The 27,772-nt window shown below is 37.0% G+C and overlaps 1 protein-coding gene across 3 annotated transcripts in view; it reads left to right on the top strand.

The window, feature by feature from the left end:
- NPHP1 (nephrocystin 1) overlaps positions 1-27,772 on the top strand; it is a 47,258-nt gene that overhangs the window by 17,307 nt on the left and 2,179 nt on the right. For 2 of the 3 annotated variants that reach the window (XM_083350696.1, XM_083350697.1), the window contains 9 exons: positions 2,028-2,156; positions 3,546-3,620; positions 4,301-4,408; positions 5,732-5,814; positions 15,207-15,283; positions 15,794-15,893; positions 17,116-17,228; positions 25,644-25,717; positions 26,800-26,844. In XM_083350696.1, coding sequence (XP_083206822.1) covers positions 2,028-2,156; positions 3,546-3,620; positions 4,301-4,408; positions 5,732-5,814; positions 15,207-15,283; positions 15,794-15,893; positions 17,116-17,228; positions 25,644-25,717; positions 26,800-26,844 — 804 coding nt within the window. Of the gene's footprint in view, positions 1-2,027; positions 2,157-3,545; positions 3,621-4,300; positions 4,409-5,731; positions 5,815-15,206; positions 15,284-15,793; positions 15,894-17,115; positions 17,229-17,675; positions 17,801-25,643; positions 25,718-26,799; positions 26,845-27,772 lie in introns of those variants that run through there. The other variant, XM_083350698.1, reaches the window with a different exon arrangement.

Here is a 27,772-nt window from a genome sequence, read left to right on the forward strand (position 1 = left end):
AATAAGTTTAAAAAAATATTAAAAAGGGCATGTAGCAAAAACAGTATCAAGAAATAATCTAAATCTAAGGATGGTGTCAGGAAGTCTAAGAATGAGTTAAGCTTGAAATGAATGCAAAATATAACAAAAAGAATTCTTTGGTATATATAAGTTTTGAATTACAAGCTGCCCAAAGTGGAAATGGGCAGCCATAGAAATTCAATGAACGAACAAATGAATGTGCAAAACCAAGTCCCAAGGATGCTTTTTCACAAGAGAACTGGGCTTTCTTGTTTTTCTCTGAAGATGCTTCGCTTTCATCCAAGAAGCTTCTTCAGTCTGAGGACGCTTCTTGGATGAAAAGCGAAACGTCTTCAAAGAAAAACAAAGTCCAGTTGCGTTGTGAAAAAGCATCTTTGGGATAACTATGACCTGGATGACTGAGAATCTCCATAGACATCGTGCAAAGCATGGAGAAAGTCAAGGAAATGGTCAGTCTGCTGATAGAAAGAATGATAACATGATGATGGGCAACAGAGAGAAGGCTGGCCTGGTTAATTCCAATTTTGCCTCTTGTCTTTTTTTAAAAGGAAAAAGTGACTCAGTCTTTTAGAAGTTGCAACCAGAAGTTGCACCATGTTGGATAGAAGAGAAATGAAGGTCAAAACTAGGAAGTAGTGAAAAAACAACTAGTTGCTCTGAATAAATTCAGCTTGTCAGGGCCAGATGAAATATAGACCAGGGTTGTAAAGGAACCAGTGGATTGGTTTTCAGAGCCTTAGACTGCAGCCTTTAAGGATTGGAGTGCAGCGAAAGTGCCAAATTGAAGTATAGGGAAAGTGCCAGAAGATTAGAGAAGAGCTAACATTTCAGACTTTAAAAAAGAAAAAAAGTGAATCCAACAAACTACAGACCAATCAGTTTGACATCAATGCCTAGGAAAATCCTACAAAATATTGTCAAGTAGTGGGTTTGCATGCATTTAGAAAGTAAAAAGGTGATTAGTAAAAGCTAGTATAGGTTTGTAAAACATAGATCCTGATAGACAAATCTTACTCCTTTTTTTTAACAAAATGATTAGACCAGTGAATGCTGGGGACATAGTGTACTCAGATTGTTTAATCTACTATCCATCCATAGTGAGATGGGTGGCATTTAAATTTAATAAATAAATGCACAAATCTGTTAAGACTGTATGTCCCCTAGGAAGAACGTATGTTGCTTTTTATGAAGAACCATATGAATAAAATTAAGAATTAAAGTTATCTTTCCCGTCAAAAAGGAGGCTTATCAACAAGTTGGTAAGCAGAAGGAAAAGCTAGAATGAATTTAGAGAAGGACCAAATTGGGATGCAGATTGAAAATATTCAGAATTGGTGATGATTGGTACTTGAGAATCCTTGTCAGCTTGGAAAATCTGTTATGTAGCTCTTAAGCACACCCTCTCTTCATTTAAAAATTGCAATCTGGTTCAGTGACTTTGTTATTAAGTGAAATAGTTGCTAAATGAATATGTGATACAGAGACCAGTGTGAAGATCACTGGTTGCTGCTGTCCTGTACAGATAAAGTTCTTTGGAACAATGTTCTATGCATGACCTGCTTTTTCCCCCTACTTTTTTTTGGCCCTCTTGCAGGATGAAGAGATTTCTTAAGTAGGCTATTTATTCCCGAGCTGCACTTCCCTAAGTATTAACTGCAAGTTAATAGGCTCAGCTCTGTGATATTAATTAGTTAATTAGAACTCTTCAGTTGGCTGTCATTGCTACCTATAACTGATCAGACCTTAATCAGCTTAATATTGAAAGTTGTTTTCAGGTGCATGAAATTTGGTCATAAACATGCATGTATGTCAGAAAATGAATTTTTTATTACTGTCAATTACTGTTGTATTTATGATTAGGTGCTAACAAAAGTAGTTGCTAAACAAAGAGTGGTTGTATAAGAATATCCTTTAAAATTATATGTACAGCTTTTAAACACAATAGTACTCTACATTTCTATTTTTCCAAATATTTTTAATGGTTGGTCCTATTTTATCTATTTCAGATTCAACCAAGACCAACTAGGATATCACTAGTTATGACTTTATGGAACTGCAAAGGCATTCCTTTTCCTGATATTAGTATACAGGTCCTCAGTAGACATATCCGACTCTGCCTTTTTGATGGCAACCGGGTAAGTTGAACATGTTTACCAGGTTTTTTTGTACATGCTGCTGTTAGAATGTCACATTGACTAGATTTAAGTCTTTCCTTCTATCAGAGTTTTGAGTGACTGATTTGATGCTCTTTATATAGCTGAATATCAATCAAGTGATTCACCTGACTATAAAAATAATTGAGAAGATCTTTCACCATTTTATATTAAATGGGATCCATAGTTTTAATTCACTGGAACTGATAGAGAAAGCCGATACTCTAAACCAATACTGAAAATAATTGGAGTGTTTTCTTTACTATCATTTCATTATTATTATTATTAAAGGTTTTTTAAAAAGGAAGATAAAAACTAATATAAAGTAAGAAAAAGAAATAGAAGAGGAAGCTAAAAGTATAAGAAAGGAAAAAAGTAAAAGAAAAATAGAAAAGAAAAAAAGGATATCTTAAGTAGCTTCCAAACTTCTTTACATCATAAATACAATTATAAATTTACTTCTTACTTTATAATTATAATGAGGCTTTCTTCTTTCTGTAATCTCTCCTGTCTAACCATCAAAACTATAAATCATAAATTATTTTTTTTCTGTTTAATGCAAAAAGTTCATAAAGAGTTTCCAGTCAGCAATAAACACAGATGTTGTCTTTTTTCTGATCGAAGAAGTCAATTTAGCCATCTTAACAAATTCCATCACCTTCACTATTTCTCTATTGTGGATAGTGCTGAATCTTTCCATCATCATGCATATAATAATCTTGCTGCTGTTATCAAATAGAAAAACAAAATTCCATGACTTTTTTCAATTTTGTTTATCAATCCCAAAAGAAAAGCATTGGATTTCAATAGTATATTAATCTTTAAAATCCTTTGAATTAGTGAATGAATCCAAATTTTTCTTTTTCTTTTTAACATGTCCGCCAAACATGAAAAACACAATGTCCTTTCTTTTTCAAATTTCCAACATAAATTTGGCCTTTATAAATTGTAGACAATTTCTCTGTTGACATATACCAAGGTACATTATTTTGTAAAAGTTCTATTTAAGATTGTAACATAATGTAAAATTCAGTCCTTTCAATCACATACTTTTCCATTGATTCATTTAACTAAAATTTTAGCCTACTTTATCATACATTCTTTCACTTGTTCTTCTGTTTCAAATTTCAGTGAAAGTTCACACATCTAGCAATTACATGTTCATCATTTGAATATAATTGAAATTTCAAACTCATTCTTAGAGTGTTCAAAACCATAAACTGTTTATTTAAATCTTTCTAATAACTGCCTATAACTATATCCTTTTGCCACCAGTTTTTTTCTTGGTTTTATGTTACATTCCCCTTATTACTTCATTATTTTAGATGCACTAGATGCAGAGGGTTTTCCCTTTGCTTTATGTTATTCTAGATTCTGAGCAACATTCATACTGTAAGAGCTACATGGCAATCAAAAAACCCCAAAACCTGGACGTTTTCTCCAAGGGTATGTATAAAGATTTGATATGGTGTATTTTACCTGTCCAGAAGATTTGGCAAGTATGGTAGTATCTGATATTTTTATTAGTTTTTAAGAATATAAAATACAAAGAAATATTAAAATAATGGGAAGAGGGGGGGGGAAAGGGGAAGAGGAAAAAGTGTAGGGGAAAGGGGAAAAGAAAAAGAAAAGCATTGATTTCCAACTCCTTTTGGCACAGTGGAATAAGGTAATAACATACAACCTCAACTTTTACTTTTACATAATAATATATACTAGCCATTTCTATATGTTATGTTTCATTAAATATTATACACTTAAACAGGGTTGTTTAAACTGTGTCCCATGGAACCCTAGGATTCTGTGATGGTTTGATGGGGCTCTTTGGGAGACTGTTTCTGTGCATCTTTACTGGTTAGCTGTGTGGAGAATGCCATACAGTTTTCTTGGCAACTTTTTTGGAAATGTTTGCTGTTGCCTTCTTCCTAGGCCAGAGAGAGTGACAGGCCCAAAGTTTCTTATCTAAATCTGGGCTGGAACTCTCATTTCAGTTTCTAGCCCGATACCTTAAAACAATCTGGCTCTTTTTATGAGAAACTTAAAGGCAAATGTTTACAAGACAGATTTATATAGAATTTTAAAAATATTTAAAAGAAAATAGATCATTTTGTTTTGTTTGTTTGTAGGTTACTGGCATTTTGCCCTGTATTCTTGATGGTGATTGTTTCATTAGATCTAATAATCCATCTCCAGAAATTGGACTATTGTTTGAACTTGGAATCACTTACCATAATGTAAGTCCATAAAGATGACTCAGTATATGAAACTCTATTAGCAGACTGTGTTGGGTGGAGAAGCAAAAGGATTAGCAAGAGAAGTGTTTGGCATGATAATCCATAGGAATGAAACAATAGTAGATTTCAGTATTATAAAAATCCACTTCTTTTGCAACTGGCACAATTTAATATGTGTTCTTTGTAATTTTTTTCATGGAATGGTCAACCAGCTTGTTTTTTAGATGCTTTGTCTTGAGATTAAACATCTTATTAGGGCTTTTAGCAGATTAAATAAAAATGATACAAAAAAGGGTCTAGTTATAGAAACAAAAATTAAGCGATGGTAATGACCATCAATAGGGATGCGGTGGCTCTGTGGGTTAGGACTCTGAGCTTGTCGATCAGAAGGTTGGCAGTTTGGCGGGTCGAATCCCGAGTGCCACGTAGCAGAGAGAGCGCCTGTTACTTGTCCCAGCTTCTGCCAACCTAGCAGTTTGAAAGTATGTAAAAATGCAAGTAGAAAAATAGGGACCACTACGGTGGGAAGGTAACAGCGTTCCGTGCGCCTTTGGCGTCTAGTCATGCCGGCCACATGACCACGGAGACATCCTCAGACAAGCGCTGGCTCTTCAGCTTTGAAACGTAGATGAGCACTGGCCCCTAGAGTCGGAAACGACTAGCACACATGTGCGGGGGAACCTTTACCTTTAATGACCATCAAGATCGCCACCTTTGTTCTTGTTGGTAATGAAATATCAAAAACTGTTTATAAGTGTTATGTGAAACTCTCTGTACATGATACTGTGTTATTTCTAGAATGATTAGTCACTTGGGATTGCAGTGAGTTTAGAAATAGGTTTGTGCTGAGCATCACAATCTACATTCCATACAAATTTGCTTCACAAAACACACTATGCTAAAATGTAATGAAAGAATAGTCTGTCTGAATGTGAAGGCTTGATTATCTTCTTAACAGTAATAGCCAGTATTCTGAGTAGTTTTTCTCTTGGTCATGATTTGTTTGCATAGTTAACAGTACTGAATAACAACCTGGCATTGGTATGTAAATGAGAGGGAGGAAAGCCTATCATTGATTTCTACAAGCTTTCTGTTTAGGGAGATTGTGAATCTAATACTCAGTGTGTACATATTTTACACCTTTTTGGGGCAAAAAGATCAGGAAATTGCATTGCTACTTTTAGTGGGGTAATCAGAACACTTTAAGGGCTGCAAAATGGGGTTGGGGGTTGTAGCCATCAACAGACATAGTGCAAGTGTTGCAGATCTGAGATTGAATTGTGCCTAATTAAATTGTTCTTATTCATTCTCATTCTTTTCTAGTCAACAGGTGAGAGAGGAGAATTAAGCTGTGGTTGGGCATTTCTAAAACTCTTTGACTCAAGTGGACTTCCAACTCCTTCCAAGTAAGTTTTTTTTGTGAAGAGTGAGAAAAGGTGGAGCCATAATAAGACAATTCAGTTGATAAATGTTGAATTTCCTATTTGTAGTCCTGTGCCAGATGTGAAAAAATATTGCATCAGTTAAACCAGAAATTCCAGTATTCAGAACTGCAAATTTTACAAGTATAAATCACATGTTTATTGCTCATAAGTTGGAGGAACTGACTTGTGCTTTATTTAGGTGCCCTGGAATTTCATGTTGGACGGATTGTTATTTGAAATTAGATTTCCACTATATATTTCTTGTTACAGAAGGCAGATAAATTTAGGAGTGTGTCCTAAGAGGGGCTAAAAGGGGCAGGATAAGGGAAACGTTTAGTAAAAGTTAAACAGAACTTTCAATTAGATATACAGGTAGTCCTTGCTTATTGACCATTTGTTCAGTGATCATTAAAAGTTATGATGGTCCTGAACAAGTGGCAGTTATGATCAGTTATTATGACCGGAAATAATGGCTGTTGCTTTGCTCCATGTTCATGTGATCAAAATTGGGGTGCTTGGCAGACTATCCACATTTATGACTGCAGTATGTGCTTCAACTCCCTCTACCTGCCTATTTTTCTTCCCCTCCCCCCCATCTCTGTCCTTTTGGCCACCTTGCTGACTGCTACCCCTGTTGCCCCCAGCTGATCTTCACCATCTTTTGCTGCTGACAAGGCATGTCCTCCTGAGGGAGCTGCTGGCCCTTTGTGAGGTCTTGTGAAAACATTATAAGGGACAGCTTTTTTTAAAAAAAACATTTTTTTTATTTTTAAATGGAAAAAATCCAATATTTTAAATTGAATCTAATAGCTTAATTGTATTTCAAAGTCAAAGTATCCGTGAGCAGCTTTTATCTATTTTTATCAATTCCTTTCAATTGGAGTATTTAGAATTAAACTTTAAACAAGTGTTTATTTAACTATCTCATTGGGTTCAGGGATTTTACTGCTAAGTAATTAAGCAACTTGAAATATAAAATAATCTACAGAAGCAAATAGATGACAAGTTTTTAACCCCATCTTTTTTTTCATTATGGCAATTATACAACAGAAAGAATGGAAATACCCTTGAAGATCATTTATTCTAATCCTTGCATACTTTGGGAATCTACTAGTGTATTATTTCTGACAGATGGCCATCTGATCTCAGAATAAATATCTCTGTTATTTGTAAACATAATAATTTTATCTAACTCATCAACGTAATTTACATTATGTTGAACTGTTTAGAATATGGGAGGAAGTTATGCTGTACGGTTTTGTTCACTTTTCTTCCACCCTTAATATTTTCCTAAAGACACACCACTATGTCTAGCAAACTTGTCTAGTCGACTAAACTGATTATTCTGTCAGAAGAGATCAAGTTAGTTTGGCATGCCTTATTATTTTTAAACCCATTGCATAGGTTCACTTTTCCTCCTTTTTAAAAAAAAATATATGGGAGCAACAGTTGCCTTTTTGTAATGTTCTGGCACTACGTCTGACCTTATGATTTCTTACAAATGGATCCCAAGATGACTTTTGCAAACTTCTTCTAGACTTTCAAAGGTACCAGATCTGATCCTGGATACTTCAGTACTTTTATCATAGCTTGACAGTCCCCAACCATTCTCTCTGCTTACGTAGAATTACCATTCTCTTATTTTTTCAGTTCTGCTTTGGTCCATAGCACGTACTTTTCTTTGTGAGTCAAGGCCGAAGCTCTGTTCTCTCCCTATCATCTGAAACAGACCTGCCAATTTTTCTGAGCAGCAAGATCACACTTTCCTCTTTTCTTTTTATGCTGTTAATATGGCCAAAATGCTGTTGTTGATTTTAGCTTTTTTGGTGCGTTTATTCTCCTTTTTTTGTTTTAGTATTTTTGTCCCTCTTTCTGTAGTTACTTGCTACTTGCAGGTATGCTTCTTGGTGATTTCACTTATCTTTTATTTCTAACACAGGTCCTTTTTAAGTGTTAACTCATTCTAAATCACAATGCACATCTACAGCAGTTGCTGAGGTTGCCTCCCTTTCTTCTCATTGGAATGGTGTGCAATTGTACTTCCAGTATTGTATTTTTGAGAAATTCCCTCCTCCATTCCCTTTGAACTAAGGGTTGGACTAGATGACCTCCAAGGTCCCTTCCAACATCATCATCATCATCACCACCACCACCATTATTATTATATATTATTATTATTGTTGTTGTTGTTGTTCTTCTTCTTCTTCTTCTTCTTCTTCTTCTTCTTCTTCTTATTATTATTATTATTATTATTATTATTATTATTATTATTCATAGGGTCTCACATAGTACTTTCCTAAGCTTTTTTTAAAAAATGTGTCTCTTCAAGACAAGTGTGAATTGTGTTGATTATGCTGACATTTCCTTTTCTATAATATCTTGAACCTCAAGATCTTGGTCACTTCTTGTCATGGTTACCAGTGCTTTTATCTCTTAGCCAGATGATCCCTGTAGATCAGGCATGTCAAACTCCTGGCCCGCGGGCTGGATGCATCATACCGAAACCATACCCACCCCATTGCTGGCAATGGGGAAAAAGTCATGATACGTTGTGCGATGTCATGTGACATGACGAGTTTGACAAGCCTGCTGTAGATTTCTTCCTCAAAGATAGTCAGCCTCCATTTTCAGCAAACAGGGAGTGCAGAATTATTAGGCAAATGAGTATTTTGACCACATCATCCTCTTTATGCATGTTGTCTTACTCCAAGCTGTATAGGCTCGAAAGCCTACTACCAATTAAGCATATTAGGTGATGTGCATCTCTGTAATGAGAAGGGGTGTGGTCTAATGACATCAACACCCTGTATCAGGTGTGCATAATTATTAGGCAACTTCCTTTCCTTTGGCAAAATGGGTCAAAAGAAGGACTTGACAGGCTCAGAAAAGTCAAAAATAGTGAGATATCTTGCAGAGGGATGCAGCACTCTTAAAATTGCAAAGCTTCTGAAGCGTGATCATCGAACAATCAAGCGTTTCATTCAAAATAGTCAACAGGGTCGCAAGAAGCGTGTGGAGAAACCAAGGCGCAAAATAACTGCCCATGAACTGAGAAAAGTCAAGCGTGCAGCTGCCAAGATGCCACTTGCCACCAGTTTGGCCATATTTCAGAGCTGCAACATCACTGGAGTGCCCAAAAGCACAAGGTGTGCAATACTCAGAGACATGGCCAAGGTAAGAAAGGCTGAAAGACGACCACCACTGAACAAGACACACAAGCTGAAACGTCAAGACTGGGCCAAGAAATATCTCAAGACTGATTTTTCTAAGGTTTTATGGACTGATGAAATGAGAGTGAGTCTTGATGGGCCAGATGGATGGGCCCGTGGCTGGATTGGTAAAGGGCAGAGAGCTCCAGTCCGACTCAGACGCCAGCAAGGTGGAGGTGGAGTACTGGTTTGGGCTGGAATCATCAAAGATGAGCTTGTGGGGCCTTTTCGGGTTGAGGATGGAGTCAAGCTCAACTCCCAGTCCTACTGCCAGTTTCTGGAAGACACCTTCTTCAAGCAGTGGTACAGGAAGAAGTCTGCATCCTTCAAGAAAAACATGATTTTCATGCAGGACAATGCTCCATCACACGCGTCCAAGTACTCCACAGCGTGGCTGGCAAGAAAGGGTATAAAAGAAGGAAATCTAATGACATGGCCTCCTTGTTCACCTGATCTGAACCCCATTGAGAACCTGTGGTCCATCATCAAATGTGAGATTTACAAGGAGGGAAAACAGTACACCTCTCTGAACAGTGTCTGGGAGGCTGTGGTTGCTGCTGCACGCAATGTTGATGGTGAACAGATCAAAACACTGACAGAATCCACGGATGGCAGGCTTTTGAGTGTCCTTGCAAAGAAAGGTGGCTATATTGGTCACTGATTTGTTTTTGTTATGTTTTTGAATGTCAGAAATGTATATTTGTGAATGTTGAGATGTTATATTGGTTTCACTGGTAAAAATAAATAATTGAAATGGGTATATATTTGTTTTTTGTTAAGTTGCCTAATAATTATGCACAGTAATAGTCACCTGCACACACAGATATCCCCCTAAAATAGCTATAACTAAAAACAAACTAAAAACTACTTCCAAAAATATTCAGCTTTGATATTAATGAGTTTTTTGGGTTCATTGAGAACATGGTTGTTGTTCAATAATAAAATTAATCCTCAAAAATACAACTTGCCTAATAATTCTGCACTCCCTGTATGTATGTTTTGTCGTTTTCAGGGAGGAAAACAAATATGACATATCCCCCTGTGCTTGAGACCTGTTCCCTCCATTTTCATCTTCTTCTTTGACCTCTTCCACTGAACTCTTACCAAATTCTATTTGCTCTTTTTTGTCACTCACTCAGTGATGTTTTATATATACAATTTTTCTCTGCCAAGAGGTATGATAATACATCAGTATGCATTCTTATCTTTTCTTCTGACAAACTTTATTAAACCAGCTTGATTCAAATTGATTTAGTATTATTTTACATTCAGTATAATTAAAGCACACATTCACACACCCCAAAACTGACTAATTCTTCTTCATTATTTCCTTTTCCCACCCAAATATGATGATGGTTTCTGCATTCCATGAACTCAGTCCAGGGAAATTGCCATACCAGAGATCTCTCAGCTAGGCTTGGCTATTGTCACAAAAAAACATTTTTTTCCCTAAGGCTTGTGCTAAATATGTGCTGCATGGTCTGGTTTTAATAATGTCATGTAATAGGTATGCAGCCCTTTAATAGTTTCTAAGGGTGTTAATCTTGTTAATCAAGTCTTACTGCTTAAAAGATGTTAAAATAATATGGTCTGAGAATATGCCAGCTAGAAATAGATAATAATTTCCTTTTTTTGGAGAGTTTCCTGTATTATTGTGTTATTCCTAATTTGTAATATTATTGCCTGCAGTCATAAAAAAACTCCTTTGTGTTAAGCAATTTTTAAAAATATACACAGACAATCTATATTGTCAATTATTCTAATAAGGGAGGTCTGCCTTGAAGTCTGTAAAAGTGGTTTGTTAATTTTTATTACATTCTTCAGTTTAAACATCTTTAAGTTACATTCCTGTGCTGTAGGGATTACATTTTCCCATTGCAGGGAAAGGAAATTCTGTGTTCTTTGATCGTCCTTGTAGGTAACACAGGTAGAAATTATATTTTTGATTACAGTTCATGGTATGAAAAAGCCTACATTGAAATCAAAGATTTTAGATTATTTTTATGTTTTTAGATAGTATGTGCTTTGGGCTTCTCTGGGAGAAAGAATAATGTACAAATATAATAATGTTTATTTTGTGCTATATTGATAGTTTCTAAGAAAATGGCATGGTTATTTTTATTTAGAGTCTGAAAATAATGCTTGCCATGTGGTTCCTTGGCAAAGAACTGAAGTCCTAGTCCAATATAAGTCCAGGATTCTGCATGTGGATTCTTTGATGCCCGACACCTATTACAATAATTTACATTTGGAACCATGTATTTTAATTATTTAAATTTTGGAACATTATAGTTAAAAATTACAACCCTGAGCTTCACAGTCTTTTGATAACAGTTAAAGCTATACTTGATGTTAAATGAATAGAAATCCAGTCTTCCAATGAGACTTTATTTTTTCACCATTTTATTTTGCAGATATATCCCAAATCTATTCCAGAAGGTTTTCAGTCCCCACCACCAAGCAAATTTAAATGGGGATAGCTGGAGGAAATTCTGTCCCTCCAGCAGATACCATTGTTTAGAATCCTTAATCAGGAAGCAATCTTGTCTAGAAAAATGGGATGCGCCAGAAAAAAAAATACTGAACAGGAAAAGATACCAAGACCTTACCGTAGTAGAAATAAAACAGATATATTGCCTATAAAATACTTGGTATGCAATAGTAGCAGCTTTTTGAGAAGCAGGCACATAGTGAATTTTTATTGCTCCAAATCATGTGCTTCTTACAAAAGCACTGCTATATAAGTTTTTGCGTGTAGTTTTATACGTGACTGAGTAATGTTGGCACATTGGTTAGAATGTAATATTGCAGGCTCACTCTGTCCATTGACAGGCGTTCAATCCTGACTAATTCAAGTTCACTCAGCCATTCATCCTTCCAAGGTTGGTAAAATGAGGACCTAGATTGTTGGGGGGCAATATGCTGACACTGTAAACAGCTCAGAGTGCTGTAAAAACACTATGGAACAGTATGTAAGTCCATGTGCTATTGTTATTACTATTTATAATTGATGAATTTTTTTTCTGTACAGATTTTCTATAATCTGGAAATATTTTTCTTTTTTTTTAATCTGCCAGTTTTAATAATTTCACTTTTCTTTTGCTTCTGGGTGGCTGGACTAGAAGACCTCCAAGGTCCCTTTCAGCTCTATTCTATTCTAAACCTAAAATCAGAATAATGATACTTATTACATCTGTAAAGAGCTTTTTTGTGAGAAGGAAACTTTTTCTGATTGGCTTAATTTAGTGTTACCATATTTCCAGTGAAAACATTTTGACAAACTTAAAGATAAAATTTTAACTACTACAAAGTGACTAGTAGAAGCTGAAGTTTACAAACAATTTTCTGTTTGTGGCTCCCCTTAAATCCAAAACAGGCTAGGGAGTACTAGAAAATGATTTCATTGCCATTTACCACCAAGTTTGGAGCACTAATATAACAACGAGAATTTTTATAGCTGACATAATTCAGTCATCATTATTAGATGTATTCATGTTACTTTTTTAAAAGTTATTTTTTTAAAAAAAACTTTTAACTTAAAAATCACTTTATATTAGTTATAAAAAATAGAATGAAATAGGATAAAATAGCACAATTTTTGCTAAATTAGGACACTAATAAAATAAGAGCTTTCTTTTATACCTATGTATAAATTCAAAATTACAGGTTTCCTTTGTCACAACTAATCTGATCCTTTCATTCCTAGTTTTTGTCATCCCAGAGATGTTTTATAAAAAAAGAAGATAATAAGATTAGTTATTTACAGTATGTACAAATAGCATATAAATAAATAAACTAGAATAGAACTGAAAACAGAAGTAAATTTAGTTGAAAAGAGCTTTGCCTTAAATGTCATCGATAAATGCACCTAAGGTGTATGAATGACATCAGAGATTCAACTGGTGATTTAGGGCATGATTCAGAGAACTGTGAAGGTATTGCATCCCAAATAGAAATTCCAGTGTAAAAATTACTGTTGAAATGAAAAAATGGCTTAAATCCACATTATAGAGTTCAGTGTGAATGTGACAGGCTTTAAAAATAAATATTCCATGTTTATGGAATCTTCAAGAACATGCCAACACACAAAAAAGAGGAAAAAGTGGTCAATTAAATTTAACATATAGGATTCACCCTGGCTGGTTGCTGAAAGAAAAGAAAAATCAATAAATTCTCCTCCCCTTTTACCTATATATAAGAAAGAAGAAAAGGCAATCAACAGGTTGAGCTAAATATTACACTAATCTTCAAATCTCTCCGTTAAACATCTGTTATTATATTTAGCACGTAAAAAGTCCACAAATGGTTTCCAATCTCTTATAAAGCTGTCCTGTCCATTATCTCTAATCAAAGTAGTTAATTTCACCATCTCTGCCAATTCAGTCAATTTCAAAATCCATTCTTCAACAGTTGGCATCTCTTTTTCTTTCCAGGCGTCACCATGTGAAGGAATAGCACCCCAAATTGTTTTTCAATTGACTTGTTTATCATACCTAAAAGAAAAACTTCAGGTTTCATTAATATTTGTATCTTAAATATTTTTTGCATTGTTATTGTTATGTTTACCCAGTATGTTTTTACATATTTGCAAGACCACCACATACCACATATGATTAGATAACCTTTATTAGATTAGATAACCTTTATTGTCATTTTTTTTACTGTGGGCACAATGGCAGACATTAAAAATGAAAACACTTTTTTATCAAGTTTAAAATTTTCAAAAATTATATAATAATTAAACCAATCGCAAGCAAATCCTTCACTTATTAGTGGTTCTCTTGTCTTCATCTTAAATCCCTCTTTTTCAAATATCAATAAGTCTCGATATGTCATAGCTAAAGTGACACTTTACCAGCTAATCTTTTATGTTCCACCATACACATGCAATTTATTGCCTAATAGCATGAATCTTAAAACCAGGGTTAACTTTTACTTTGTCATACCAGAGATAGGCATGCCACCCAAATCTCAAATCAAAACCTTTGAGGTCTAACAGCCCTGATTTTTTTAAAGTTATCCAGTCTTTTAATCATACCAAACAACAAGCATCATAATATAATCTAAGATCCAGCAAACTCAGACCTCCTTTATCTTTAGAATCCTGTAGCAATTTATATTTAATTCTTGGTTTTTTTTATTTTGCCAAATAAATTTAGATATATCTTTCTGCCACTGTTTGAAAGTGGAATCTCTAATCAGTATAGGTATAGACTGAAATTCTAGGTAGTATATTCATTTTAATTATTGAAATTCTTCCCATTAATGACAAATCTAATTTTGACATCTATTTAAATCCAATTTTATCTTCTCCTATATTTTACTGTAATTATCTTTGTAAAACATAGAATTTTCCTCAATAAGAGTCTCACCCAAGTACTGTACCTTTTTTTGCAACTTTAAAACCAGTTCCAATTTCTTCTGATCTTCCACTGTTATTTTTAGTCAGTATTGTTGTCTTTGATTTATTTATTCTTAAACCCACCATTTCTCCAAACATTTTAATCTTCCTCATAACATGTTCAGTGTTCTCTAGCGAGTCTTGCACAGTACCAAATTGTTGGCAAATACATATACTTTATAATTATGCACTTTAATTTGACCGTTTTTGCTCTGGTTTTTGTACACTATTTTTTTTCTTTTTTGGTGTTAGGATTGAATGTATACTTTTGTTTCATTTTGTTTGATTATTATTATTATTATTATTATTATTATTAATTGAACTTAATAACAAGTTAATAACAATTAAAATAGATTAAATTATCCTTGATTAAAAATCTAAAACCCCTATAACTCTGATTTTAAAAAACCAATTACAATAAGTTAAAATTTAAAAATTCTCAATCCTGGCCGGAAAGCTCAAAGAGCCAGGTCTTCAGGTCCCGGTGGAACGAACGAAAATCCGGGGCAGTCCTGAACTCTACGGGTAACTGGTTCCAAAGGGCAGGAGCGCTTTTACTGTTTTGTATTTTATTTTCTATGATAAACCAATACATTCATAAACAACAAAAGAATAAGCCAACACAATTCATTAAGTCTTCCTAGTGCAAGAAAAAAACAGCATTTTCCTGTAATTTCAATCCTGTGCTAATTCAGAAGAAATGTAAGTTATAGAAGAATTACTTACTATTTTCCTGTATAATGTATCATTTAAATATTTTGCAGAACATATGAGCTGCTTTTGAATGGTGGGACTCCATATGAAAAAAGGGTGGAAGTGGACCCCTCACTTTCAAGGAGAGGTATAATTTATTTTATATCAAAATAAAAAAGTAAATGAAAGGTCTCAGTTTACATAGTCAGAAATCCTATTTGAGTTTTATTGTCAGATTTGGAAACATCTAATGTGGCAGTAAGCATGGATTAAATGGGAATTGAAAGCAAAACTCTCAGCTCTGTCATTTGTATATAGTTTAAGAGCAACAAATATTAGCGATAGAAAAAGAAAATTATTACTGAAATAAATAAAACCGTTTGTAAATGTTATATCAAGCAGCAAAAATCATCAAGAAAAGAGTGATTTAAAGAGTGATTTCTTAACAGAATAGCAGTATGCTTGTATTCTATCTACTGTATAGAGATAAAAGGGGCTGAAATATATGACTAGAATAATTTAAAAACAAAACAAGCCTGAAGATAATGAAATCAGAATAAAATATATTACTAGGTTGAGACATTGCTGACAGCAGGAAAAAAAACAATTTATGGGATTCTTCTGTCACTATGTTTGACTATGTATTCTTTTACTAAAGCCAGCAGCAATGTTTTTCATCATATGATAACACTGAGGAAGCAGCCACAACTTCTATTAAAACTGAGGTCTATTAGCACAAGATCGAAAGGAATAATGAAGTAAGTGAACACTAGTTATTTTGTGGCTTACCTTTTACTGTGGAAATAGATATTTCATTATGCCTACAATCTCACACCATCAAAATCAGTTTTGAGATTTTTCAGATCATGTTGAAAGTCTCATAACTTGAAATAAAGCTCTGCAATAAATGTAACTGGCTCTATTATTACATATAAAATACTAAATGTCTTTTGTTATCAAATGTCAACTTCTCAAAGTTACTAAATGTATAAAAGCTATTAAAATATACAAATAAAACAATTAAAAATATTCAAAAATGATTCATGAATGTAGTATCTTTCTCTATTTCCTTAAAGTAACTTTTTCCCCCCTAACTTCTAACTCTGAAAAATGGTGCTGCTGTTTTAATAGTTGTTCTAACTTTTAGGAGTTGGGATACCTTAAAGCAGTATCAGCTATTCATATTCCTTTAATGAATAACAGAAAAGTGTTATGTTTTGACTAAGTATAAAATACTTCTTCCAAATTTCTTCCAAAGTGTGTACAGCTGTAATAAATGATGCCATCAAATAATAGTGGAAAAAGAATGAAGTATCTCAAATTGTAAACCAGAAGAATTAATAGAGGAAGCTTCCATGATAAAATTAGATCAAATTAGTATAATTCAAAAAAGACAACAGTGTTTAATTAATCCATTTAATTAAACAATTTAAAACCATTTTAATAAAAAATATCCTTAGTAAACGGGTTTGCATATTTAAAAGCAAATGAGTACAAGAACAAAATACTCTTCTTGGATTATGTGATATATGTTGCTCTGAGGGAGATTAGTGGTCTCTAAATAAGTTAAATAAAATAAAGTATGGAAATCTAATTCTTTTTAACAACAGTACTAGCTTGATGAGATTTGAGCACAGTTTTTCTCATGCACAAGAAATTAAATGTCTTGAAAGAAAGAAAAAAATATATTATCTACCTTACTGGGAGCAGTGGGTTTATAGTTTTCAAAAGGTAGTCTAGAAAAAAGCATTATAGTTAGATCTTGATTAATAGAACTGCTTTGGAATTGTCTGAATTAAATGGTTTTTTTTTTAAAAAAAATGTTGAATTATTTGTTTCTAGGTTTAATGCCAATATCACTAATTGATTGCCATAGCAATCATTCAGATCTGGGCAGAAAGAAAATTTATATTATGATGTGCCCAAACATCACTTGAGATTATGCCTGAAATGAATGCTGTATTTTCATTTTTTAATCAGCCTATTACCAGAAGTATTAATTGGCAGCATGTGCTATATGCATCTCATACTGTTTTATCGTCAGATCCTTGGTGATGTACTCTTGAAAGACAGACCAAATATGCAACATGCAGGTAAGAGTTGCAGCTTTAAGGAGCAGAAAATACAGCAAATACTTTCAATATTCAGGCTTGGATTGGAGATGCTTCCAAGATAAAAAGATGCTGTCCCAGTGATATGTCACACAGTATTATAAAACATATTTCTTTTGCTTTTGGTTGGTTACGGTCATTTATTTTTAATGTAACAAAAATGTGACTGTAACAGCCTCTCCGTAAGATATTTACAAAATACATTGTGACTTACGGTTTGTTGAAAATTTGTTTCAAAGAATAATACAAATTGTGCCTTGGAGCTTTGACTGAATTGCTTGTAGTAGGTCTTGGCCTGGCTGAACTGAAGCCCAGAACTTTTAAATTATTCTGGATTTCCTTTGAAAAATATTGGGGGGGGGGCTATCTTATGGCTGAATGTTGTGCCTCATTTCCCTTTCCACTTTTTCCTCTGCGTGACCTGTGCAGAAACTCACCTGCTTGATCTACTCAGTGCCTTGTCACTTTGCTTGAATTCAAGCACAGCATACCTGACTGGCCTCTCCATCCCATCTCAGTCTTCTCAGCATCTCTGTTCCTTACAGCTGCTATGGGTGACATCCCATTTTCTCCACAGTCTCCCACCCCAGAACACATTTTTTTTCTAGAACATGAATGTTTTGAGTCTGCTGAAACCAAACATGTATTTCAAGTCCGTGCCTGGACCAAATAAGCATCTTGCAGTCTGGATGAAGACCACCTAGTAATTATGGTCTTCTGTCTGAAAATCCCTTCCTTTCTTTTTTTTCTGATTCAAATCCATTTTTGGTATGATAATGATAATGCAAAATGAAATGCATTTATTTTTCTTGGACTTTTTTTAAAAATAATACTAATCTATTAAGGTAAGTGCAGCTAGAAATGCTGTGACAAAAAAATTACCCGCCCTTTTTCTAAATTGTATAACTGGTCTTTCTTGCCCATGGATTCAGCGTTTATTATGCAATGTGCCATTTCTTGCAGGGGAAGGAATTGTTTTTGCAGTTTGAGAGTTTCTTATGATTCTATAGCAACTCATTTCTTTCCTCATTTTTTTTGACAAAACTGCAAGTGTTATATACCACATGTGTTAGTATTGTTCTAATTTTACCAGTTGCTGTTATTTTGGTGAATGATCTAAGGTTATATGGCAATAAAGTCAACTATAATGTATCACCAATTCTTTACATAGGGTCAGCATTTGGACAATGAGTTATTTTGCTTAATGGGAGGATGGGATGCACTAACAGCTTGCGAGGAAGAAAAGCTCTGACAAATACTGCATTTTATAGCTCATTCTGGAAAATTAATTAAATCCATGAATAGGCACTTTTTTATGTCACCTAAAGTTGCATAAAGTTATTCTAGAACAAATAAACAAATAACATCTAGTAACTGCAACTTATGAATAGAAATTACCCACTCAATTTACCTGCTGAGCCTGGTAAGAGTTGGCAGTATTTGCTCTCTTTCATTTTTTTATATTAGGAATGGGTGACTTTCTCTTTTTGTTCTTAGGTATCTGATATACAGTACGTCTTCAGTTATGGGTCAATCCTATTTAATTTCTGTTAAATAGTGGGTTCTTTGGCGCAGGAATGAAGACGAGGTAACGGAGTACAGGGAAACTCATATTTTATTTCATGCAGAATCTGTACTGGCAAATGGCTGCAACTAGCCGCAATATATAGTCTAGCCCCTAGGCGGCAGCCAATAGGTTTGAAGCAACCATTGCCGCCTAGGGATAGCCAATTATAGCGCTGGAGACTTGTAGTCTGGGTTGCTGGAGAGCCGTTAGCTGCTCCAGCAACCCACGTGGTATTACTAATGAGCCCAGTACATAACACCCCTCCCCTCTTAGATCAGACAATATTAACACAATTAGTCTCAATGCAATTATCAAGACTCATTATCAAAACACACTAAAATAAATGTAATAGAAAAAAAAAACCCCATATAGGTTACAACGTTATTAACAACGTCTGAATGAATAGGCTTCAAAATAGCACATTTAGACAGTTATAGCACTAGTTTCTGTAGTATAGTGGCATACAGCAATACAACAATATTATAGCTCTTTATTTTACAACGTAATCAGCAAGATATGAAGGAGGCTTGTGTGCCCTAGTGGAACGTCTCGGAGTTCCACTCACTTTGTGGTCTACTAGTTTACCCGCTGGGCTGGGTAGACTTGTGTCCCTTTGTGCTCCTGAGTCAAGGGGATTAGATGTTCTCTGGCTGGCCTCTCCAGGTTGGCCCACCCCAGAGTCAGACTGATCAGCAGAGTAGGCGCAGCGGTTGCTGAGGTTAGGATGGCTTGTTCCTTCAGGGGATCCGTGTTGCATTCCAGGACTCCCCATTTCTCCCTCTGGTTCCGCCTCAGTTATGACGGAAAAGTCTAGAGAGTCCATGTGAGGACTGGCTTGGCTGCAAGTTTGAGGACCTTGGGAGGGACTTATGACACAGTCCTCACTTAGTGGCCATTCTGGAAACCGTTTCCTGAGCTGATCAATGTATTGTCTGACAACTCGCCCTCCCTCCAACCCCACTTCATAAGATAGGGGTCCGGATGCCTTGGTAATTTGACCAGGAACCCACAGATTCCCATGACCATAGTTCCTGGCCCAAACACAATTGCCCATGTGCAGCCCCCTTGGGGGTTTTGGTTGAGAGGCTTCTGCTGCCACTCTATCTGGATGCAACCTGTCCAGTTTAGTGATCAATCGCCTCCCCCAACGTAGCTCTGCAGGACTTTTGCCTGTAGTAGTGCAGGGTGTAGAATGCTGGCAGAGTAGAAAATCTGCCAATCTATGATGCCAGTCACCTGTGACAATGCGCTTGAGTGATTCCTTCGTTGTCCTCACCATGCGTGCAGCTTGACCATTAGAAGCTGGATGAAAAGGCGCAGACGTTGCATGTCTGATGAGATTAGCTCTAAGGAAGGCCTGAAATTCAGCAGCAGTGAATTGGGCCCCATTGTCTGAAACTAAAACATCTGGCAACCCATGTGTGGCAAAGAGTTTTTTCAGCACCTGGATGGTCCTAGCAGTAGTCATGTTAGGAACTGGAATTACTTCCAGCCATTTGGAGTGGCTATCCACTACTATCAGGAACAGCTGTCCCTGAAAGGATCCAACGTAGTCTATGTGAATCCTAGACCAGGGAGTGTGCGTTTCCTCCCACCTGTGAACTGGAGCCTGTGGCATTTCAGGCCTAGATTGCTGGCATGTATAACAACCATGGAATTGAGCCTCAATGTCCTTATCAAGGCCAGGCCACCAAAGGTAGCTTCTAGCTAAAGCTTTCATTCTGACAATGCCTGGATGGCCTTCACGTAATGACTGTAAAACCCTGTCTCTTAGGGAAGTGGGAATTATGACTCTGTTTCCCCATAGAATGCACCCCTTGTGGGCAGATAACTCATGCCTTCTGACAAAATAGTTTTGAAATTCAGAACCTGGGCTTTTATCCAACCAGCCCGTGTACACTCATGACAATACTCTACTAAATATTTTATCTGTGGCAGTTTCAGCAGTAATGTCCCCCACATGGAGGGGAAATTCAGGTATGTCCTGTACGGACAGTATTCTAGCAGCTGGAGCTGGATCTGGTTCCATTAGTGACAGTGGTAGTCTGCATGGCCCATTTCTTTGCCCGGTTTGTGAATCAATTTAAAAGTGTATGCAGATAGAAAAATAGACCATCTCAGCATTCTTGGAGAAAGTAAGTGGGGGGTTTGTTTGTCTGTTGTGAAAAGTCCCAACAGAGGTTTGTGGTCTGTAAAGACCGTGAAGTCCCTGCCATATAAATAGTCATGGAATTTTTTTATTCCAGCAACGATGGCTAGGGCCTCTTTGTCAATCTGAGCATAGTTGCGCTCAGCAGAGAACAATGTCCTTGAGTAAAATGCTATAGGGACCTGTGTTCCATTTTTTTCTACGTGGTTTAAAACTGCCCCCACCCCATAGGGAGATGCATCACATGCAAGACATACTGGTTTAGACTCTTTGTAGTGAGTTACAGTGGACTTTTCTGACAATAGTGCTTTTAAGTCCTGGAAACTTTTTCATGTAAGTTAGTCCATTTCCATGGAGCTTTCTTATCTAGAAGCCTGTGGAAGGCCTCTGCTAGTGCAGCCTTATGAGGTAGAAATGTGTGATAGAAGTTTAGGAGGCCCAAGAATGCTTGTAGCTCTCCTTTGGATTTGGGCCTAGGAGCCATTTTAATGGCCTTTACTTTAGAATCAGCAGGGTGAATGCCGTTAGCATCAATTCGGAAACCCAGGAATTCTGTTGAAGGAACCCCAATACTACACTTGCTCTTTTTTAATTTGAGTCCTGCTTCGCGAAGCCTCTGCAAAACAGCCCTGAGCCTACTGGCTAACACTTCTGGGGATTCCCCTGCAATAAGAACATCATCAAAATAAGGGCAGACACCCTGAATACCCTTAAGTGTACGCTCCATGATTCCCTGGAAAATGCCCGGTGCAACACTGACTCCAAACTGTAAGTGTTTAACTTTGAAAGCCCCCCTGTGAGTCACGATTGTCTGAGCCGCAGCTGTGGCCTCATCAACCGGCAATTGCTGATAGGCCTGTGCTAAATCAAGTTTAGCAAAAATAGTACCCCCTTGCAAGGAGGTTAAAATGTGGTTGACCACTGGGACCGGGTAAGCGTGTTGCTTGAGAGCTTTATTTAGTGTGCATTTATAGTCAGCGCAAATGCGAATTTCCCCGTTGGCTTTAAGTGGAGTGACTATAAGAGTTTCCCACTCCCCACCATCAACAGGCTGTAACATGCCCTGTTCTACAAGCTTATTGATTTCTGAATCAATTTTATGTTTTAAGGCAAAGGGGACCCTGCGAGGCTTAACCCTGATTGGGACTACGTTGGGATCTAGCTTAAATGAGATAGGCGGGCCTGTGTATGTTCGTAGGGCTGAATCAAAAACATCTGCATAGTCCTCACATACTGACACAAGGTTTGCAGTTTGTGTCTGGTTTATGCCAGTAATCTGAATACCTAAGGCATCAAACCAATTGAGTCCAATGAGACTCGTTCTATGGCTCCCTACTACAGTGACATCCAGGTGCCCAAAAAACCCCTTAAATTTTACCGTCAAAGTGGCTTCTCCCTTAACTTTAACTTGAGCATTTTGAAAATTGGTTAGGATTATATCTGAGGGCCTTAGTTTGGCCCAATTGTTACTGCGCCTACACACGAAATTAAAAGTGTCTTGAGAAATAATTGAGACTGCAGAGCCAGAGTCCAATTCCATCTTACATGGAACTCCTTGTAGCTCTACCAAGAGCCTGAGTTTGGGTTTGAGGGGGCGTTGAGCCCTGGTGCGGCACACGCTTCTACGGCTTCTGAAAAACCCCACACTAACTGGACCCTGGGCCCCAGTACCTCTCCTAGTCGGTTCCTCCGACAGGTGTTTGGGTGGCCAGTCTCTGTGGCGGGCTCTGCAAACCACTGTGATGTGGCCTGTCCTTCCGCAAGCTCTGCACGTGGCTGATTAATCTGTAATCGGCGCGAAAATGGTTGCCGCCGCACCCCTTACATCTAGGTAAGATGTAAGTGTTGCAAGTGTTCTCTCGCTGCAGGCTGTTGCGGTGTTGCGCATTGGTTTGCTTTTGGAGTCTGTTGATTTTGGGCTCTTCTTCCTCGGAAGATTCCACGGTGCGTTTGGCGTCCTCAAGGTGGATTGCTTCTTCAAACTTTGATGTTTTGGCCGGCTGTATTGCCTGAACTTGCCCCCAGAGGCTTCGTTGGCTATCACTTCGTCTTGTGCTTCAGAAAATGTTAAGTTTGGTCTAGCAAAGAGTCTCTGCTGAAGTGTTCTGTCCCATAGGCCGCAGACGAGCCAGTCTCGTAGTAGGGTTGCTGCACTCTTTGGTCGAACTTGAACCGCCAAGCCATTTCAGACATCCTGGGCTGGAAATGTCCGGTTAGCTTCTTTTTGAGGTCTGCGTAGGAGACCACTTCAATAGGTGTCTGCGCGAAAAGGTTCTCGGCCAAATCAAAGGTTGCTGGGCCACACACACAGAGTTGTGGCCTTCAGCCCTTCTTCCGCGATCTAGTTCTCTACCTGGGACAAATAGGATGTCCATTCTTCCGGGTGCTTCACGTCGAATTCTCGAAGTTTCCAGACCTTCGGCATTCTTTCTTTGTTGGTTCCTGCGTTTCCTTCCGAATCCTGCTTCCAGGCTCAGGGAATGAGTCCACTGAGCACGAGGTCGCTAGCGTAGCTTGCTAGCCAACCTTGAGAGGGGGGGAAAATGCCTTTTCTCTCTGGTGTGCGCTGCCTTTCCCTCGTAGACTTCAACTCCTTTTTTCAGTGAAGCAGGATCCTACCTTCGTCGCCAATGTTAAATAGTGGGTTCTTTGGCGCAGGGAAACTCATATTTTATTTCGTGCAGAATCTGTAGTGGCAAATGGCTGCAACTAGCCGCAATATATAGTCTATCCCCTAGGCGGTAGCCAATAGGTTTGAAGCAACCATTGCCACCTAGGGATAGCCAATTGCAGCACAGGACACTTGTAGTCTGGGTTGCTGGAGAGCCGTTAGCTGCTCCAGCAACCCACGTGGTATTACTAATGAGCCCAGTACATAACAATTTCCATCCATCTGTTTTTAATTTTTTAAATAATATTTCCCAGCATACTCGTTTTTATGCAGATTTTCTTAATATGACTGATGTTATAATAACTATATTATGAAATATAGGATACAAGTGCTTGGATTGATTTTTTTAGTTAAGAATTATTTGAAAAAGTGCACAAATTAAAGGATAATGGTTTTCCTGTTAGTCAAGAACTATAAGTAAGATTGTTCAAATGAAATTCATTCATTTGTACAGCAACAGAGAGTTAGGAAGCCCAGTTTGGGACATACGGGTAGTCTTTGGCTTACATCCATTTGTTCAGCAACTGTTCAGTGTTATAGTGGCACTGAGAAAAATGGACATACAATTGGTCCCTGAAGTTCCAGCCCTCGTAGCACTCTTGTGGTCATGTGATCACGATGCCAATGCTTGGCTGTCCATTTTATAATTGCATTGTTGCAGGGAGCTCTGGTCAAATGATTGCCATTTATGATCTTCCCACAAGCAAAGTCAGTGGGGAAGCTAGCAGGAAAGGTTACAAGTTGCTCTGGTAAGTCACTCCCCCTTACAGCACATCTCTCCCTCCACGTGCAGCCTCTACTGACCCTCCCAGGTCCTCCTTGGTCTCCCTTAGTTAGCCTGTGCTAGGCTACCCAGCCATCCTCAGCCTCCCTCCCCTTTGCAGCAACCCCATGCTCCTTATCTGGGACTCCTGCCACCTTTTTACTTAACAACCTGCATGTCTTGGGGTTATGATGGTATTTGGGGCTGCCAGAATTGCCATCACTAAACAATACAGTCATGTGATGGTTTGCTTTAGTACTACATTGCTCAGTGACAGCAATCCATTGCTGCAGTAACTGAGGACTACTTGTACTATTTAATTATATACGTGTGTGTGTGTTTGTGTGTGGTGTATTCCAAGAAATGGAAATCAGCTCTTTTAAAATATAAGTAGTTCTCAATTTATGACCGTAATGGAATGTCCACATTTGTAAATCATGACAGTTATAAATAGCAATAGCTACAGCACTTAGACTTATATACCACTTCACAATACTTTACAGCCCTCTCTAAGAGGTTTACAGAGTCAGCATATTGCCCCAACAATCTGGGCCCTCATTTTATTGACCTCGGAAGACTGAAAGGCTGAGTCAACCTTGAGCCGGTAAGAATCGAACTGCTGTCAGTCAGCAGAATTAGCCTGCAATGCTGCATTCTAACCACTGCACCACTGAGACTCTGTGCCACCAAGCAGGTCATCTCGTGATCAATCTGATTTTACAGTCTCTTTTGTGGTGGTCATTAAGCGAACATGGATAGGAGAACAGTGGCTCACATGGTTAGGACACTAGGTTGGAGGTTAGCAAGCACGTGTTCAAGACCCGAGGGCTGTGCAGTGTGGTGGAGTGAGCTCTTGTCATTTGCTTCAGCTCCTTAACAGGGACATGAAAGCTCCCCCAGGTGACTCCCCCAGGCAGTGGTGATGTCACCAACTAATCATTTCAACCTAGAAATGTTTTAAATGATGCCTCTGACAAACAAAGGGAACAAACGGGATGGTTGTTAAGCAATAGTTGTTCGCTATGGGGCAATTTTGGCAAAAATGTCGCAAAACACAGTCAATCCGGGCTGTCAGAACTTTTGGGGGTCCATTGTAACTTTGAACTGTTGCTGAGCAACTGATTGTAACTCGAGGACTACTTGTGTAAGGGTAGTGCTTATAGTTTTCTTTAAATTGCTTCTGTCATACATAAAATGTCACTAAAGCAGCCATAAGAATAGGTTATATGTTTTGATTCCCCTTACAGATTTGATCAGCAATCCAATTTTGGCAACTTTTCCTAAACTCATGGAACAGCCTGATATTATGGATGCACTCAGGGTGAGTAAAATGTATTGCATTGCTAAATATGAAAGTAGACCTCAGATTAAATGTAACATTCAAGATGACAGGTTTCAGTTCCTTTTCGTATTTCTATCAACAGTTCTCCTGAGACACTACCATGGTATTAAATTTCAAGAAATAGCATAGAAGTAAAGTAAATAGAAGTTGAAGTAAAATGCTCCAAGTATTTAGAAAGGCTGGCTTAGGAGAGGTTGGAATTCAACTACAGGGTGTGGCTTGTTGAAATGAAAGCTCTGAAACTTTTGAATTTCTAGTAGTTCATTATAGCAGGAATGATTTCTGGTAACTTCTCCAATGATGTAAATTGAATATAAATATTGGTTCCAGTGAGAAAAACCTGGAAAACATGCATTTGCCTAGGTGGAGTAAGGCAAGTAGATTAAGAGGGTGTCTTTTGATAGCACTCAAATATTGGAAAGAGTGTGCTAAATGCGAAAATAATAATTTAATAATAATTTATGTATATGCTGCCCAGCTCTCAGTGATTCAATTAGTTAAAAAATGGTATACTTATTAATGAAAAGAAATGCAATCTAGGAAGATTACCACTAAAATTGATTTTTTAAATTACTTTGAAGAGGATATCACAGTCCTGTAATGCAGTTTTTCAGGAGACATAGAGGGACTGGTAGAAATCACTTTCTATTGCTTATAACAGAAGTATGTAACAGATATTTCCCATGGATGGAATGTTGTTGATATGAACTATAGACCCAACTCTTTTTTTTTAAGGAAAATATCAGTGGATTTAGGATTCAAAATACAGTTTTGAATTATATTTTGCGGAACTATACTCACCTCATATCTCTTATAGTAAACCAGAATCTAGGTCTTTTCTTTCTTTGAGCTTTTCAGGGGTTTTTGGAATAGCATGTCTTTTTCAGGATTTGAAAATCCCGTGAGAACCCCCAACTTTCTGTTGGTGTAATGTAAAATACAACGAACCACAAAGAAGTACAGAGTATAATCGCACAGTCCTTCTAATTCTTCTGTACCTATATAAAACACTTTGAAAATTGGACAACTGTCTGTAAAGTTTTGAAATTTATTATTTTTAGAGTTCCTGGGCAGAGAAAGAAAGTACATTGAAGAGATCAGAAAAGGTAAGCATTTTCAATTAGGAAGACAGTACTTTAAACATGTAATGAAATTGTGACCCTATGTCTCATTGCGCAGAAACACCCCCCACACACACACAGACACCCCACAGCTTCTTGATAGGAAGAGTCCTGCAGAAATTGTGCATTTTGTTCAAGGGTGTTTTTTCCCCAAGAAGTCCTTAGTGTCTTGTCCAGCAAATCTTTATGTCTAGGTAGCTTTGACTTTAACTGGATGTAAAGGCTCTCTTTCCACAATATATTGCAGCACATGTCTAAATTGTTTTCAGTGATCACGGTAGCCAGAAAATTAGTTTGGCCATCTCATTCAGCTGTTTTTATTTGCAAACTGTTTAGAGTAGAATCTATTCCGATATCCCAACCTGTGATGATGGAATTGCTGTTATTTTTTACATTGCATTTTTTAATTTCTCAGTTTCCTTCTTTGTCTTTCCTTTTCTGTATTTTTTCTTTTCTCTCTTTTAAAGTTAAATACAAGGTATGAAAAAGAAAAAGTTGCCTACTTTAGGGAGGAACATAGTCAACTTGTGGGACCTGACCAAGAAGTTGAAGCTCAAGTTATGCCTTTTTTTTTCCCAGCTGCACTGGAAGGCAAGCTGGTACAAAGCGGAAGTGATACAAATGTTAAATTGATGGCTTAATTTGCTATAATTTAGTATATGAATAAGATGAACTCAGCTAATTTATATGGATATCTACTGCTATAATTTTACTTTAAAGATAGAGCAGAGCATTACTCTGTTGTGATAGGAAGCATTAAAAATAAAGATAAGACTCATCATGTGTGTCTACTTTGGGTTAGGTCCTCCCCCTCCTCTTCCTTATTTTTTCTTTTCATTATTCTCTTATTTTTGAATTTGAAATTTGATTTAATGTTTTGAAAGAATTTAAGTAGAAAGAAATATAAGAAAAA

The sequence above is a fragment of the Vipera ursinii genome, assembly GCF_947247035.1.
Source record: "Vipera ursinii genome assembly, chromosome: 1".
NCBI lineage: Eukaryota > Metazoa > Chordata > Lepidosauria > Squamata > Viperidae > Vipera > Vipera ursinii.